Source organism: Thamnophis elegans, chromosome 4, assembly GCF_009769535.1.
Source record: "Thamnophis elegans isolate rThaEle1 chromosome 4, rThaEle1.pri, whole genome shotgun sequence".
NCBI lineage: Eukaryota > Metazoa > Chordata > Lepidosauria > Squamata > Colubridae > Thamnophis > Thamnophis elegans.
In genome coordinates, this window is record NC_045544.1 from 92,328,213 (window position 1) to 92,341,132 (window position 12,920).

A 12,920-nucleotide genomic window follows, 5' to 3' on the forward strand; every position below is an offset into this window, starting at 1 on the left:
CCGGCCACTGTGCAGAGTGGCCCTTCGCGGCTCCGGTCCAGCCCGAGCATATTCAGTGGGGTGGCCGCGGAACAGCAGAGGGCGCTGCCGGACAGGTCCAGCCCCGGTGGCGCGGAGCGGCAAGAATGCAGCGCAAGGGAGGGTTGCTGACTGCTGGGCGAGCAAGAGGAGCTGATGCTGCAAAGCCGCCCGCCTTTCCCGGTGGGGACCATGAGGAGCGCTGAGCGGGAAGAAGAGTGGAGAGGCTACGCTTAGCAGCTTCGCCGACTCCGGTTAGCTAGCGCGCTTGACTATGGCTGGGGGAAGGAGAGGGCTGGTGGCTCCACAGAACACCTTCCTGGAGAATATCGTGCGGAGGTCCAACGGTAAGGAGGAAGCCAGCGGGGGTGCGAGGGCGGCTCGGCGGGGATGGGGAGCGAGGACCCGTAGAGCGAAACCCGAAGCTGGGGAGGGGGATTCTCCAATGCGGGGCTGCACTCATGGGCTCCTCCGGGCGTTTTTTTTTGGGGGGGGGGGGGGAGAGGCTGGCCCAGGCTGGCTCCGAGCGAGGTGGGGACGCGGCGAGCTTTGGGCTGAAGTGATGCTGCCTTTGGCTGGCAAAGCTTCCCATTGCCAGGCATCGCCTCAAAGTCCTGCAGAAGAAAGTGCCCGAAACGTCTCGGAGGGAGAAACCCGCGAAACGTAGCCGAACCGAGGGCGGGAGCGGCTTGCAGGTGCCTTTTGGGTAGGCTTCTTGCTCCGGGTTGGGTTGGAAAACCAAAACCACCCGAATCGGTTTTTTTGTGCCCCGGAGCAGGCGTTGGGAGGGCTGCGCTCACAGCCTGGTTGCAGCTGGCTCTTGGCGCCCCCCCTTTTTCGTGGGGACCTCTTCCCGAGCCTCTTTCCACTTTCCCCAACCCGGTTTCTCAAGGGCTTCCCCCTCCTTTAGCACCGAGATTTTGGCGCTATGCAGACCTGGGAAGTCTTTGCAGAGGCTGTGGTGAGATCCTCGGAGAAGAAGAGAAAAGCGAGAAGAGGAGGTGTCAAGGTTGGGGAGACCCTCTGTCAGGTCTCCCTTTCAGACTTCTCATCTCTTGCAGACGGAAACTATCCGGAATGCTCTCCAGAATCATAGCTAAGAGCAATTTCATTAAAAAGTGAAAACAATCTGCTGATGTCCTATTTCTCTCCCCCCCTTTGATTCAGTATGACCACCGTGATTTCTTGATTTGCTTTATGGCATTTAAACACTTCTGCAGTGTAAGAGCAGCTTGGAATACTCTTGAATCATAATACCAAGAATGTCTGATCTTGGTGGATTTAGGTTAATCTCTTACTGGCCTTTCTTCTCCTTTCTATCCTTATTTTCTAAGTATCCATTCTTGTGCATGGTGAGACTTGCAGATTTCAAATGAAATTCTCAGAATCTGGACCATGTTAGAAGTCATGTTTATTTGTTGGGGGGGGGGGGAGGATGTTATTTTGAAGATGTGAAGTTATTCAGATACTTCAGGTTGGCTCCATAAAAAAAATTAGATAGCTTCGACCAAAAGAATTGTTGACATTGGATTAAGTTAGCATCTAGAGATGTTAAAACACAGTTAAAAAGCACATTTAATTATACAACACGAAATAACCACTCTGCATTTTAAATTTTTGGAAGCAGAAATAGGAGGTGAAAGATTGGAATGATTAAAAAAATCTGATTTGGGAATACATTTCTTCCCTCTCATTTATGTGTCATCTATTGAACCCTAGTTTAGAAATACTGAGGAAATCAATTCCCAGCTTGACTGATACAGTTAGGTGTGGCTCTCTCTCTGCATAGGTCTGCTTTAAAAGGCTGTTAATTACGATGGTTTATCTTCCACTTTCCTACTTCTCTTCCCATGATCAATACGTTATTGCAAATGTACTATAGTGTCTTAAACAGCTTCCGGAACTGGATGGAAAGTGGAAGAGAGGGATAAGGATGCTGTACTGTACTTTTTTCTACTATATAGATTTTTTTTAAAAAAGCTTCTTCCAATCCTGAATGATAAGCTGTTCAACATTCTCTTCCACCAATGTGTAAAGATACCTTAGCCCTCAGCCTAAACATGAACTAGGCTCCTTCTTTCTCATCTGATTAATTGCTGCTATATGAATAAATTGGGGTTCTTGGCTCAGGTATTGATGAAATAGAGCAAGGGCTGGGCTCTAAGTAGGGAGGCAGGTTCCTTCTGAATTTGCTGGAAAATATTTAACAGTGGGATAATCAAGCAGATGTACTACTTTAATAACTTCTAGAATTGCTTTGCCATGATTTAAAAAAAGTTACTTTGTGGAAGAAATAGACTTGTTTTTTCTGCCTGCAAACCATAACCAATAAGGTTAGCAATACCTTCCTTGTTCTTTTAAAATTCACAGTATTAGTCTCCACAATCATCTTCCCAAGTGAAAGTTTTCATATGATGGCAGAGGGAAAAATATAATTAGTCATTAACCCAACAATGGCAAGTAGGTTATATTTCCTCAGTTTATTTCATTGTTTTTAGATGGATATGCCATTTAGCTAGTGCCAACTATTTTAAAAGAAACAACCTAGTGGCTGTCTTTGGTGTTTGAATAATATTGTCATTAAAATGCTATTTTGAAGAAAGCTCTTAGTAGAAATTGGCATGGCTGTTCTTCTAATTTCCTTTTCCAATAAAAGGTTGGCTGGAAAACTATTGCCTTTAATCAACTTCTTCAGTGGTTGCCACAAAGTTCTTGAGTGGATTCTGGAGTTTTTTTTTTAATCCAGAAGGCTTTATTTCATTTATTATTTTCTCCTAGCAGTCTGATATACTAATTTCTGCACATGTTCAATTTCTATCCACCCCAGTTTAGGATTTATTCACTGTAGCTGTTCAGTAGTTCTGAAAATAGTTGTATTATCCCAAGCCAATACTATTTCCTCCTTATGTTTGGGTTGTACTCTTTTAAGTGTCCAAAGATCCACACATTGAAAATGAACTCCCAATTAATATATAAGATCATCAGGAGTCATTAAAGGACAGCCTGTTTTCAGTATTTCACATTTCCATCACTTAAGAAATGCCAGAATCTTTAACCCAAAGCCCCTTGCATTAAAATTATCTTTAATTATGTGATCAGATAAATTTTGAAATTTTAACTGGACTAATTAACTCTCATGAATATTGAATATTTGTGATATGTGTGTAAGCAAAGCATATACTTTTCCTTATTTAGGGGATTGTGTCAGTGGAAAAGAGATAGATGAGAATGAGGACTTGGATGGGAGAGCATTTGTATAACACCCAACTTATAGGCTAGAGAGTCTTCATCTAGTAACTCATTATATAAGCATTCCATATCCTTGATCTTAGATTTCTTTTATGTCATCCTCTGGTCATTAATTTCTAGGCTGTAGCTGTGGGTCCTTCTAAACAAAGAGTGGGAGCTATGATGTCAGTTGACAAGGCTGGACAGCCATTTCTCTGAAATATTTTAATTTGGATTTCTGCACTGAATAGGAAACTGCACTTGACATTTTCCAGTAGGCAAGGAAGTGGGATTGAAAAAATGGAATTTGTTCAATTGATGGTGAAACCATCTTTACTTGACCATAGGAAATGTTGTGGTCCCTCTGAAGAAAAATAATGGCAATGTTCACCTAAGCCCTGATTAATATAAGATGAATGAAAGCAAACAATCTACCTATTTTCCCACTTCAAAAGCTTTTTTAGAAAACCCCATAAAAATCCCTAGTTGAGGGATCACCATTCACAGGCAATTGATGAGCAATAGACAACTTCCAGATTCCCAAAACTCTTTGAAATAATTTGATCTCTGGAAAGAACATTCTGCCTTTCTCCCTGTTTGTATGAGGAAGGAAAGAGAGTGTGAAGGAGGAAGGAGATTGTGGGAAGAGACAATAAGGGGACGATCCCACCCAGTACTGGCTCTGACTTTGGCTTCTGTTCCTTTTTGCTAACTGTCCCAAAGGTGCTTTTTCAAAAGGCAACTTAACTTTCTTGTTTTTCCTTAAAGACATTTCGCTTCTCATCTAAGAAGCTTCTTCAGTCAGAACTAAAGAAGCTTCTTGGATGAAAAGCAAGGCATCTTTAAGGAAAAACAAGAAAGTCCAGTTGCCTTTTGAAAAAGCAGTTTTGGGGCAACCATGATCTGGATGACTGAGAATCTCCATAGACCTTTTTGCCCACTGTTTACTGTTGGCACGTGATATAGCAATAGCAATAGCAGTTAGACTTATATACCGCTTCATAGGGCTTTCAGCCCTCTCTAAGCGGTTTACAGAGTCAGCATATCGCCCCCAACAATCTGGGTCCTCATTTTACCCACCTCGGAAGGATGGAAGGCTGAGTCAACCCTGAGCTGGTGAGATTTGAACAGCCGAACTGCAGCTAACAGTCAGCTGAAGTAGCCTGCAGTGCTGCACTCTAACCACTGCGCCACCTCGGCTCTCTCATGACTTCCATCAGATTACTCCAGTAAGAATGCAATTTTGAACAAGATAATATTGTTCATTCCTAATCAGAGTGTAAGTGTAAAAGTTAACATATAAAGGAAAAAAAATGTCCCCCGCATTAATTAGGGTGGGACATGTTTTTCTAACAAATGGAAAAACAAGAGGAACCATCAGTAGAGGCCCATCCAGTGGCAGGGAAGCTGGAGTCACTGATTGGTGGAGTCAGATCCAATGAGAGTAGAAAGTGATGAAACTGGGTGGAGTTTGCAGCATTGCAGAACTGCATAGTTCTCTCTCCCCACCCTGGGCATAGTGTCTTAAAATGTAAACCTAAGAAAAGACAAATTTGTGGATTCTTTGTATTTCAGCTAAGTCTCTGGAGACTGATTGGTATCATAAAAATCTCCCTCATAGGCTTTGATTTTTGACTCTTTGTCTCGAAAACCTTAATTCCAGATTTACTACATTTTTGTGCAGAAATGTTAATATGCCAAGGGACTGTAGGCAATCTTTTGCCTGAGTGCTTGAGTGCTTGTACTAATATTAAAAAGCCTATGAATCAGCTTGAAGAATAAAGCAGCATTTGGGCTGGGAGGGCGTTTGTTCCCAGTGAATAAAAAACCAAACCAGAAGAGGTGAGAGCTTGTACAATGGCCACAAGACAGCCCACCTGGTAGATATGGAAATTAGCTTGATTTTGAAATTAAAAAAAACACCCACTGAATTGCTAAATCTGTAAATGCACTTGGACTATCATTATTTTGAGATTAAACTGCATCTATCCTTGTGAAATACTGAAATACTGTTGCTATTATTTTGCACTGCTACCATAAGATTCTATTTGTAGTGTGGAACTTTCTACATAGTGGGGAAAATGTAAATCAGTGGACTGAGAATTAAGAGCAGCTTTTAGTCTGCTGAACTTCTAAGACATTGTTAGACAAAGAAATGAAATCATCTTGAAAAGGGCCTCCTAAAATATGCACTTCTGTTGACTGATTAAACTGTACGTTTATGGGCCACTTGCTTCACTGTTTCAAAGATTTGAAGGCGTGTAGGTTTGTTTAAGTGGTATTGATTAATATATTATATTGGCTGCAGTATGGGGCTGATATTCCCAAGATACTACCCAAGAAGCTGTAGCATTTGTGCAACTGTGCCAAGATGCCCTCCCATCTGGAGAGCCAATGTTTCTTCTCCTTTAATAGGCCTGAGGAGTTAAATTTCCTGCATTTCTGGTTAAAAGGTAATGTCAGGAATGGCAAAAGCCAGTAAAGGCCTTTGATAATTGAAAGGTGAGGTCTAAAGCTCAGGTGAAAGTTCATGTGAAGAGTCCAAAAGCATAAGAGGAACTTACTTATTTTTTAAATAGAAAATTTGACACAGGGAAGGCAGAAGGTTTAAAAGAGATGGGGACCCACCCAGCTAAAGGCTTATATTGGATTAGATGAGCAATAATGTGATTTTGTGACTACAGTTTCACAAATTATATGAATTGCCTAATTAGAAGACAGTCCCTGCATAGAATTGTTGTCAGTGTACTAATATTTATATTCCATAAAAATATCTTTGGGTTTTCATTAGGGGAACAATTGTGTGTTTTGGAGGCCTTTGGTAAATCTTGGTAAGATTTAATATCCAACTGGCATCATTGTAGTCATCTAAAGTAATGTGTCCCAACCATGGCAACTTGTGGTAAACTTCAACTCCTAGAATTCCCCAGCCAATCCACACATCTTCATAGCTGCCAACATTCAGAAAAACTGGTCTAAAGTATTTCCTTCTTTCTCCAGTCACCACAGGCCTCAATATCCATTCCTGGGTTTATAAGGTGACGAGACTTTGACTCTCTAGCCAGACCTCTTTGTAAGTTGTTTTTATGTATAGGCCCTGTTTATGTATAGGCTCAGCATATGGTAAAATATTGTATTTGACCTTAGCTGTTACATTTTGCAAACAATGGTTTAAGGCTGATTGCAACGTATAAATCTGATAATTTTATTTAAAAATCATAGATAAGCAAATCATGAGTTAATGTTGTTAGGTTAATCATATAATTTGGGAACTAGCACAAACTCCACACTGAAAAGACAGCCATTTGTCTGAAATAATATAGAATCTCCTGCCATGGTCAAGGGGCTGGACTAGAAGACCTCCAAGCTCCTTTCCAACCCTATTATTCTATGTTCTTTACATAGAACAATAGACTGAAACAATTTAGCTTATTTGCAACATACAAGTGACATTTTGCAGTAGATTCCTAAATATCGTACACCATTGACTAATTGCAATGTAAGTATAATATTTCATATTTACAATTGGAGGTCTGCAGTTATTCTAATTATAATAGGGTTTTTTAAAGTATTGATGTGATGGTATTGGAATTGATTTTTTATTGCAAAGTTGGAGTACAAGGCTAGTCAAAAAGAAAAAGAATCGGTAAGCAGTACAATAACTTGCTATACCAAATTAGATCACGTACTGATAACAAAAATAAAAGAAATGCTTTAATAAGCTCTTACCACAAAGTACCTATTATTAGTATATATATCTAGATTGCTCGACATCTTGAAAGCAAATGGCAGAACTGTAAGAAGAGTGCTGCATTTATGCAATTAACTTAATTGTGTTATGCAAAAAACCAAACATGGATTATTTGTGACCTTGAGCTATTTATACTACAGTCTGAATTTTTTTAAAAAACCACAACCTTTTACATCTAACATTTCTATTCTTCTTTCCATTAAAGTCATTGTTAGTGGCTTACATCTTAGCACCAAGATCTTAAATATTAAAATTCTTGGTATAAATTCCATTAATCTTCATGTTTAAAGTTGTTTTACTGTTAGTCTGGAAGTTCTGTTGAATGAGGTTCAATCACTTTTCAATGAACTGAGATCCAGCATAATTTTTAGCATTCAGAGAAGCTAAGGTTCCCAGCAACTCACAAATTTTAGTCTGGCTCAAATAAATCCTATTAAACTTAGTATGAATCCAGCCGTTGCAGTTTGTAAAATCTTGAGTCATGATTTACCATACAGTGTAACTTCATCCTATGTTTGATTGTTTGCTTGTTTATAGCCCACCTTTGTTATTATTTTTAAATAACTCAAGGTTGTAAACATACCTAACACTTCTTTCTCCTATTTTTTTCCACAACAATAACCCTGTGAGGTAAATTGAACTGAGAGAGAATGCCGGGCCCAAAGTCACTTGCTTTCATTCCTAAAGTGGGATTAGAATGCAGGCCTCCAGGTTTATAGCCTAGTGCAGTGATGGCTAACCTTTTTGATGTTGGGTGCCAAAATTGCGAGTGCGCGTGTGCGATAGCATGCACACATGTGCCACCCATAATGCAAAGCACCCACAAATACACATGGGTGCAAAAATCCCCCCACGCTCCTCCCATGTAAACCACACTACTCACCCCCAAGATAAGTTTGGGAGCTTCCTCTGGGGGGGGGGCAGAGGAGGTCATTTTTGCCCTCCCCGGGCTCCAGGAAAGCCTCCGGAGCCTGGGGAGGGTGAAAACGGCTTCCCTCGGCCCCCTGGAGGCCCTCCGGAAGCCGGAAATGGATCATTTCTGAACTTCCAATAGGCCCATTGGGCCCGTGTTTCACCAGTCTCTGGAGGCTTTCCTGAAGCATGGGGAGGGCAAAAACAGCCTCCCCTGGCCCTCTGGAAGGCCAAAAATCAGCTGGCTGGTGCACACATTCACGCTGGAGCTGACGGCTCATGTGCTGCATGCCACCTGTGGCACATGTGGCAATGGTTCGCCATCACGGGCTTAGAGCCTTAACCATCAGACCAAGCTGTTTTAAAAGAAGACATTATTTTTCAAATAATTGTTATCCGTCCTATGTCCTCTGACTCTCACATTACTTGGGACCACAGAATTCTAGAAGTTGTAGTTTCAACTTATCTAGAAGATAGCTGGTTGACTGATAAATATATAAATACAGTTAAATCCCAAAATTATACAGACAGGAAATGTTTGTCAACAACAGACTTATAGATAACTATTCAGTTGCTAATCACAATAAAAGCAATTTCATCAATCATCAATTTTAACTTTTTTTTTGATATGTGCCAGTAAATGATGTGATTGGGTAATCAGAACCTGTTTACTTTGTATAAAATTTTGGAATAATTACATTAAGGGATATACTAAAAGCCCTTTCCTTTCTTCTCTGTTCTCATTCAAGGGCATGGTTAAATTGAATTCAGATCACATTCAAGCCCAGACTAGACCTGACAGCAACAAGCATGTTTAAAAAATGCAGATAGCTGTCTTGATCATTATTAGGATGTTGGTTGGAATGGAGGGTGGGTGTAATTCTTTCAGGGATGGGTGTGGGTGGGAAATGGATCCTTCGGAGCTTTTTGCTTCATTAGCCCATGTTTTGGGGCTTTAAGAGTCTTCCTCTCCTGCCCCCAAATGTTTCCCCTTTCCCTTATAAAATAACCCCTTTGTACTTAATTCCCTTCCCTCTCCCAATAAGCTTTATATTCCTTCTTACTTCAGACTGGCCTTCAGATATGGAAATGGATGTTTAAAGAGAGCCACTGTCAGTTCTCCTCCAAATGTATATGATCTTGGAGATTCAGGGCCATTTTTGATAAGGTATTGTTGAACATTTCACTTGGAGAGAAAATGAACTATGTTTTCTGGTTGCAAAAAAAAGGATACAGTTCATACTCTGAAGTGTAAAGTTCCTGATGGTGGCAGCTGTCAATAAGAGCCTGGCCATCTGTGACTGAAGAGACTGGTGTGTCTAGCAAAATACATGTTCTGTAGCCATAGTATCCTTTAAAAAAAAATTAATATATGGAAGAGGAAGCAGGAAAGTGACGCCCCCATGAAATCTGTTGTCTCAACTGGTTTGCATTGCTTCAGGAAATGTTCTCTATAGGTAAGAACTCAAATGAATCAGTTGGGTAATCAGTTTCCAGTGGTGGGTTCCGGATCCCATCGCAACTAGTTCATTGTGACGGGGCCGGGCGTCCTCTTGCAGTGTACATGCATGTGCATCCACTGCTCATGATGCTCCAGTTGCTTGGTGGAGCATTGTGCGGGCGCCATACACTCCATGCGTGTGCGCAAATGGCCCGGTTGGATCAAATACAGGTAAGGAACATGGGCAGACGGGCCTTCCGAAGCACTGTACCGGAATGGTGCCTGCTGCTCCCAGCAGTCATCGGTACGCCCGTACTGGGGTGTACCAGCCCGAACCCACCACTGCTGATTTCAGGGTATTATTCCCTGGGCAAAATCAACACTGGAACTTTTTAAAAGAAAAGCTCAATTTCTTCTATTGGTAAGCTATTCACACGTATACAGAAACAGGCACTTTTTTTTTTAACCTTAAGGGAAGATTGCTGATCATTCTTTGATAAGTACTTGTTCACTAATTGGAAATTAACTAATTGGAAATTAGTGGAATAAGACATTAATTAAAATCTTTGCTTAAGTGTCTGTATGACTTGTGGCTTTCTTTCATATGGATCGTAAAATGGTTTTGTTTTATTCTGACCTAAAAATCAGAGTTTATACAGGGTTTATACAGCAACTGTTCCATGATACTCGACTTTTCAACTGTTGCCCTTTAAAAAAAGGTAAATTTAAATTGTGGTATTTAAGAATAGGTTGCATATCATATCTTAATTTGTTTTTGAAGGCTGCAGATTACTCTTTTATGCGGTAATGTATATTTTTGTAAATTCATTGAGAATTTACGTAAAAATAAAAAATTAAAAGAATTTTAAGAATTTTAAAAAGCAAGTTCTCCTGCTTGAACAGGGGGTTGGATTAGTAGATCTCCAAGCTCCCTTCCAACTCTGTTATTCTGATATGCTTTTTCTAATAATATAGCACAGCAGGTTTAACATGTATCTTGGTAGTGTAGACACCTGACACCAAACACTAGAGGGACCTGTTTCCATACTGCTTTGGTAAGCAAATTCTCTTTTATCCTTGTTGGGAAGGCCTGAGAAGCAATGCAGTGTTTCTAGTATATTGTATTTTCTGAACAAAGTTTTCTTTGGAACAGCAAAATCACATAATAACACATTTTAAAATTAAACCCTTCATTCTTATATTTTTACTTAAGTTTTTAAAAGACTTTTAGTATAATTCTTTTAAGTTAACACCATTTCAATTATCACTTTCCCCATTTTCTGTGTCAGATCTCCTTAACCAATACTATAAAGGGAAAAGACTTCAAGGGGATTTTGTCAACTTTATATTATCACCGCTCCAGTTTCTCTCAATTATTAAAGCATTAGTTATGGTCTACAATACATGGTACAGTATTGAAAGAAGGAAAGAGAAGCAGAAAAGCAAAATCCTTTCAGTTTCCCAGGTATCCACTGTTACTCCACATCACATTTCTTCCCCACCTTTGATCACTTGTGCCTTATGGCCATTGTGTTTGTTTTAGCTCATGGGATGGAAATAGCTGCCATCTGTAGGAAGTATGAGCTGATGCCCTCATTATCACCCAGTTGGTCTATTGCAATGTGCTATAAATGGGTTTAATTAAAGACCACTTGGAAGTTACAGTGAGGTGATCCAGAATATAGGAACGCTTTTACTAACTGGCATGTAACTCTGGGAAAGCAACACAACAGGCCTTTTACTGGCTGTCAGATGAAATTGAAAGTGCTGGCTTTCATCTCTATAGTCCTTTATGGCTTGATACCTGAGGGCCTACGGCACTATCTGCTCCAATGAGATGATCTATTAGATCATCTTGGAAGAAGATATTCTTAGTTCTCACTAAGTTCACGCAAGTAAAAGAAGCTGTAGCAGGCAGTGCTATGTTTTAGCTGTTTTGCAGAGTGTTCTATTTAGACCTGGACATCTTCTATTTTTTACATTCCTTACTGATTAATTTGATCTTTGGGTAAGGTGACCAGATGTCCTGCTTTTGGCGGGACAGTCACGATTTTTAATAATTTGTCCCGTGTACAGCAGCATGTTCAAAAAGTCCCGATTTTCCAAAAGAAAGAAAACAATTTTAAAAAGGACGCCGTTAAAAAAAAGTTTTTATTTCTCTGAAGTGTCGTTCCCGATGTGGCCTTTAGAAGGCAGTGTTTTCCCTCTCTCCGCTCGGCTCGCTTGCAGCGCCCGACGAGGGGCGAAGCTTCCCCCCTCCTGTGCGTGCGCGCACCGACGCACACCATTTTTCTGCAGGGAGAGTGATGGTTTTCTGGCGGCGGCAGCGCAGCGAGGGAGAAAGAGGAGGTTTTCTGAGCAAGGATCCCCCACCCCACCTCCTCTTTCAGAAAGAGGAGGTGTGGGAGATGGTGGGATCGCTGCTTTCTGAGCTTGATGAGCAAGGATCCCCCACCGCACCTCCTCTTTCAGAAAGAGGAGGTGTGGGGGAGAGTGGGATCGCTACTTTCTGAGCTTGGTGCAGCAAGGATCCTACTATCCTACTATTTTATTTTTCTTTATGTACACTGAGAGCATATTCACCAAAGACAAATTCCTTGTGTGTCCAATCACATTGGCTAATAAACTATTCTATTCTACTTTACTCTACTCTATTCATTTCTATTTCAATTCTAACAAGGAGTTTAGCTTCTCTCTCTTGAAAATGTAAGCTAGCATAAGGCATTATAATGCAAGCTAGCCTTAACTTTCAAACAGTTCATTTAGTGACCAAAGTTATAATGGCATTGAAAAAAGTGACTGATGACCATTTTTCACACTTAGTGACCATTTTCACACTTAGCGACCATTGCAGCATCCTCATGGTCACCTGATCAAAATGTTGATGTTTGGCAACAGATTCGTATTTATGATGGTTTCAGTGTCCTGGGGTCATGTTTGACAAAATATAAAATTTTTAATCAAGCCCCCCCCCCCCCTGGTCAATGGTGTCCCTCTTTACCAATCTGAAAAACTGGTCACCTTATCTTTGGGGTTTGGCTTTATTTTAATTGTTTTTAATTTTTAAATTTTACTACAAATGTTTTAAATTGGGTATATTAGGTAAGTGTCAAGAGTTGATTTGGATTGCAGCAGGCTGTATAAATAAACAAGTTATTGGAGCCAGATGGTGAAAATTAGCTCCATGGAACCAGCGACAGAAGGACCAATCTGCTTGCTGGCTTCAAGCTTTATCATGACATGTAAGCTACTTAGCAAAAATGTGCTTCTTTGCAGTTGATAGGCACAAGGATCTACTAACATACTCTGAATATTCTCAGGATATGATTAGTTTCTGTGTCCTGACCTGTTCTGTTGGGAGTTGTGGTTCTTTGTGGCAAAACCAATTGTTGAACTAGCCTATTTTTTGAATGGTCTGACAACAGACTCCAACCCACTATTAACAATGGATTAGCAAGGGAAGAACCAGAGTCAATTGCTCTAGACAAGGAAAGAACTGCAACAATAAAATCTAGTGCTTCTGGGATTGATATGAGTCCATATTCTTAGTTCCAGGAAACCCAAGGGCTC

At 40.6% G+C, this 12,920-nt stretch overlaps 1 protein-coding gene across 1 annotated transcript in view; it reads left to right on the plus strand.

The window, feature by feature from the left end:
- The first annotated feature begins 292 nt into the window (after window positions 1-292).
- KCNH1 (potassium voltage-gated channel subfamily H member 1) overlaps window positions 293-12,920 on the plus strand; it is a 207,091-nt gene continuing 194,463 nt past the window's right edge. The window contains exon 1 of the mRNA XM_032216574.1: window positions 293-365. Within this exon, the coding sequence (XP_032072465.1) occupies window positions 293-365 (73 nt within the window). The remainder of the gene's footprint in view (window positions 366-12,920) is intronic.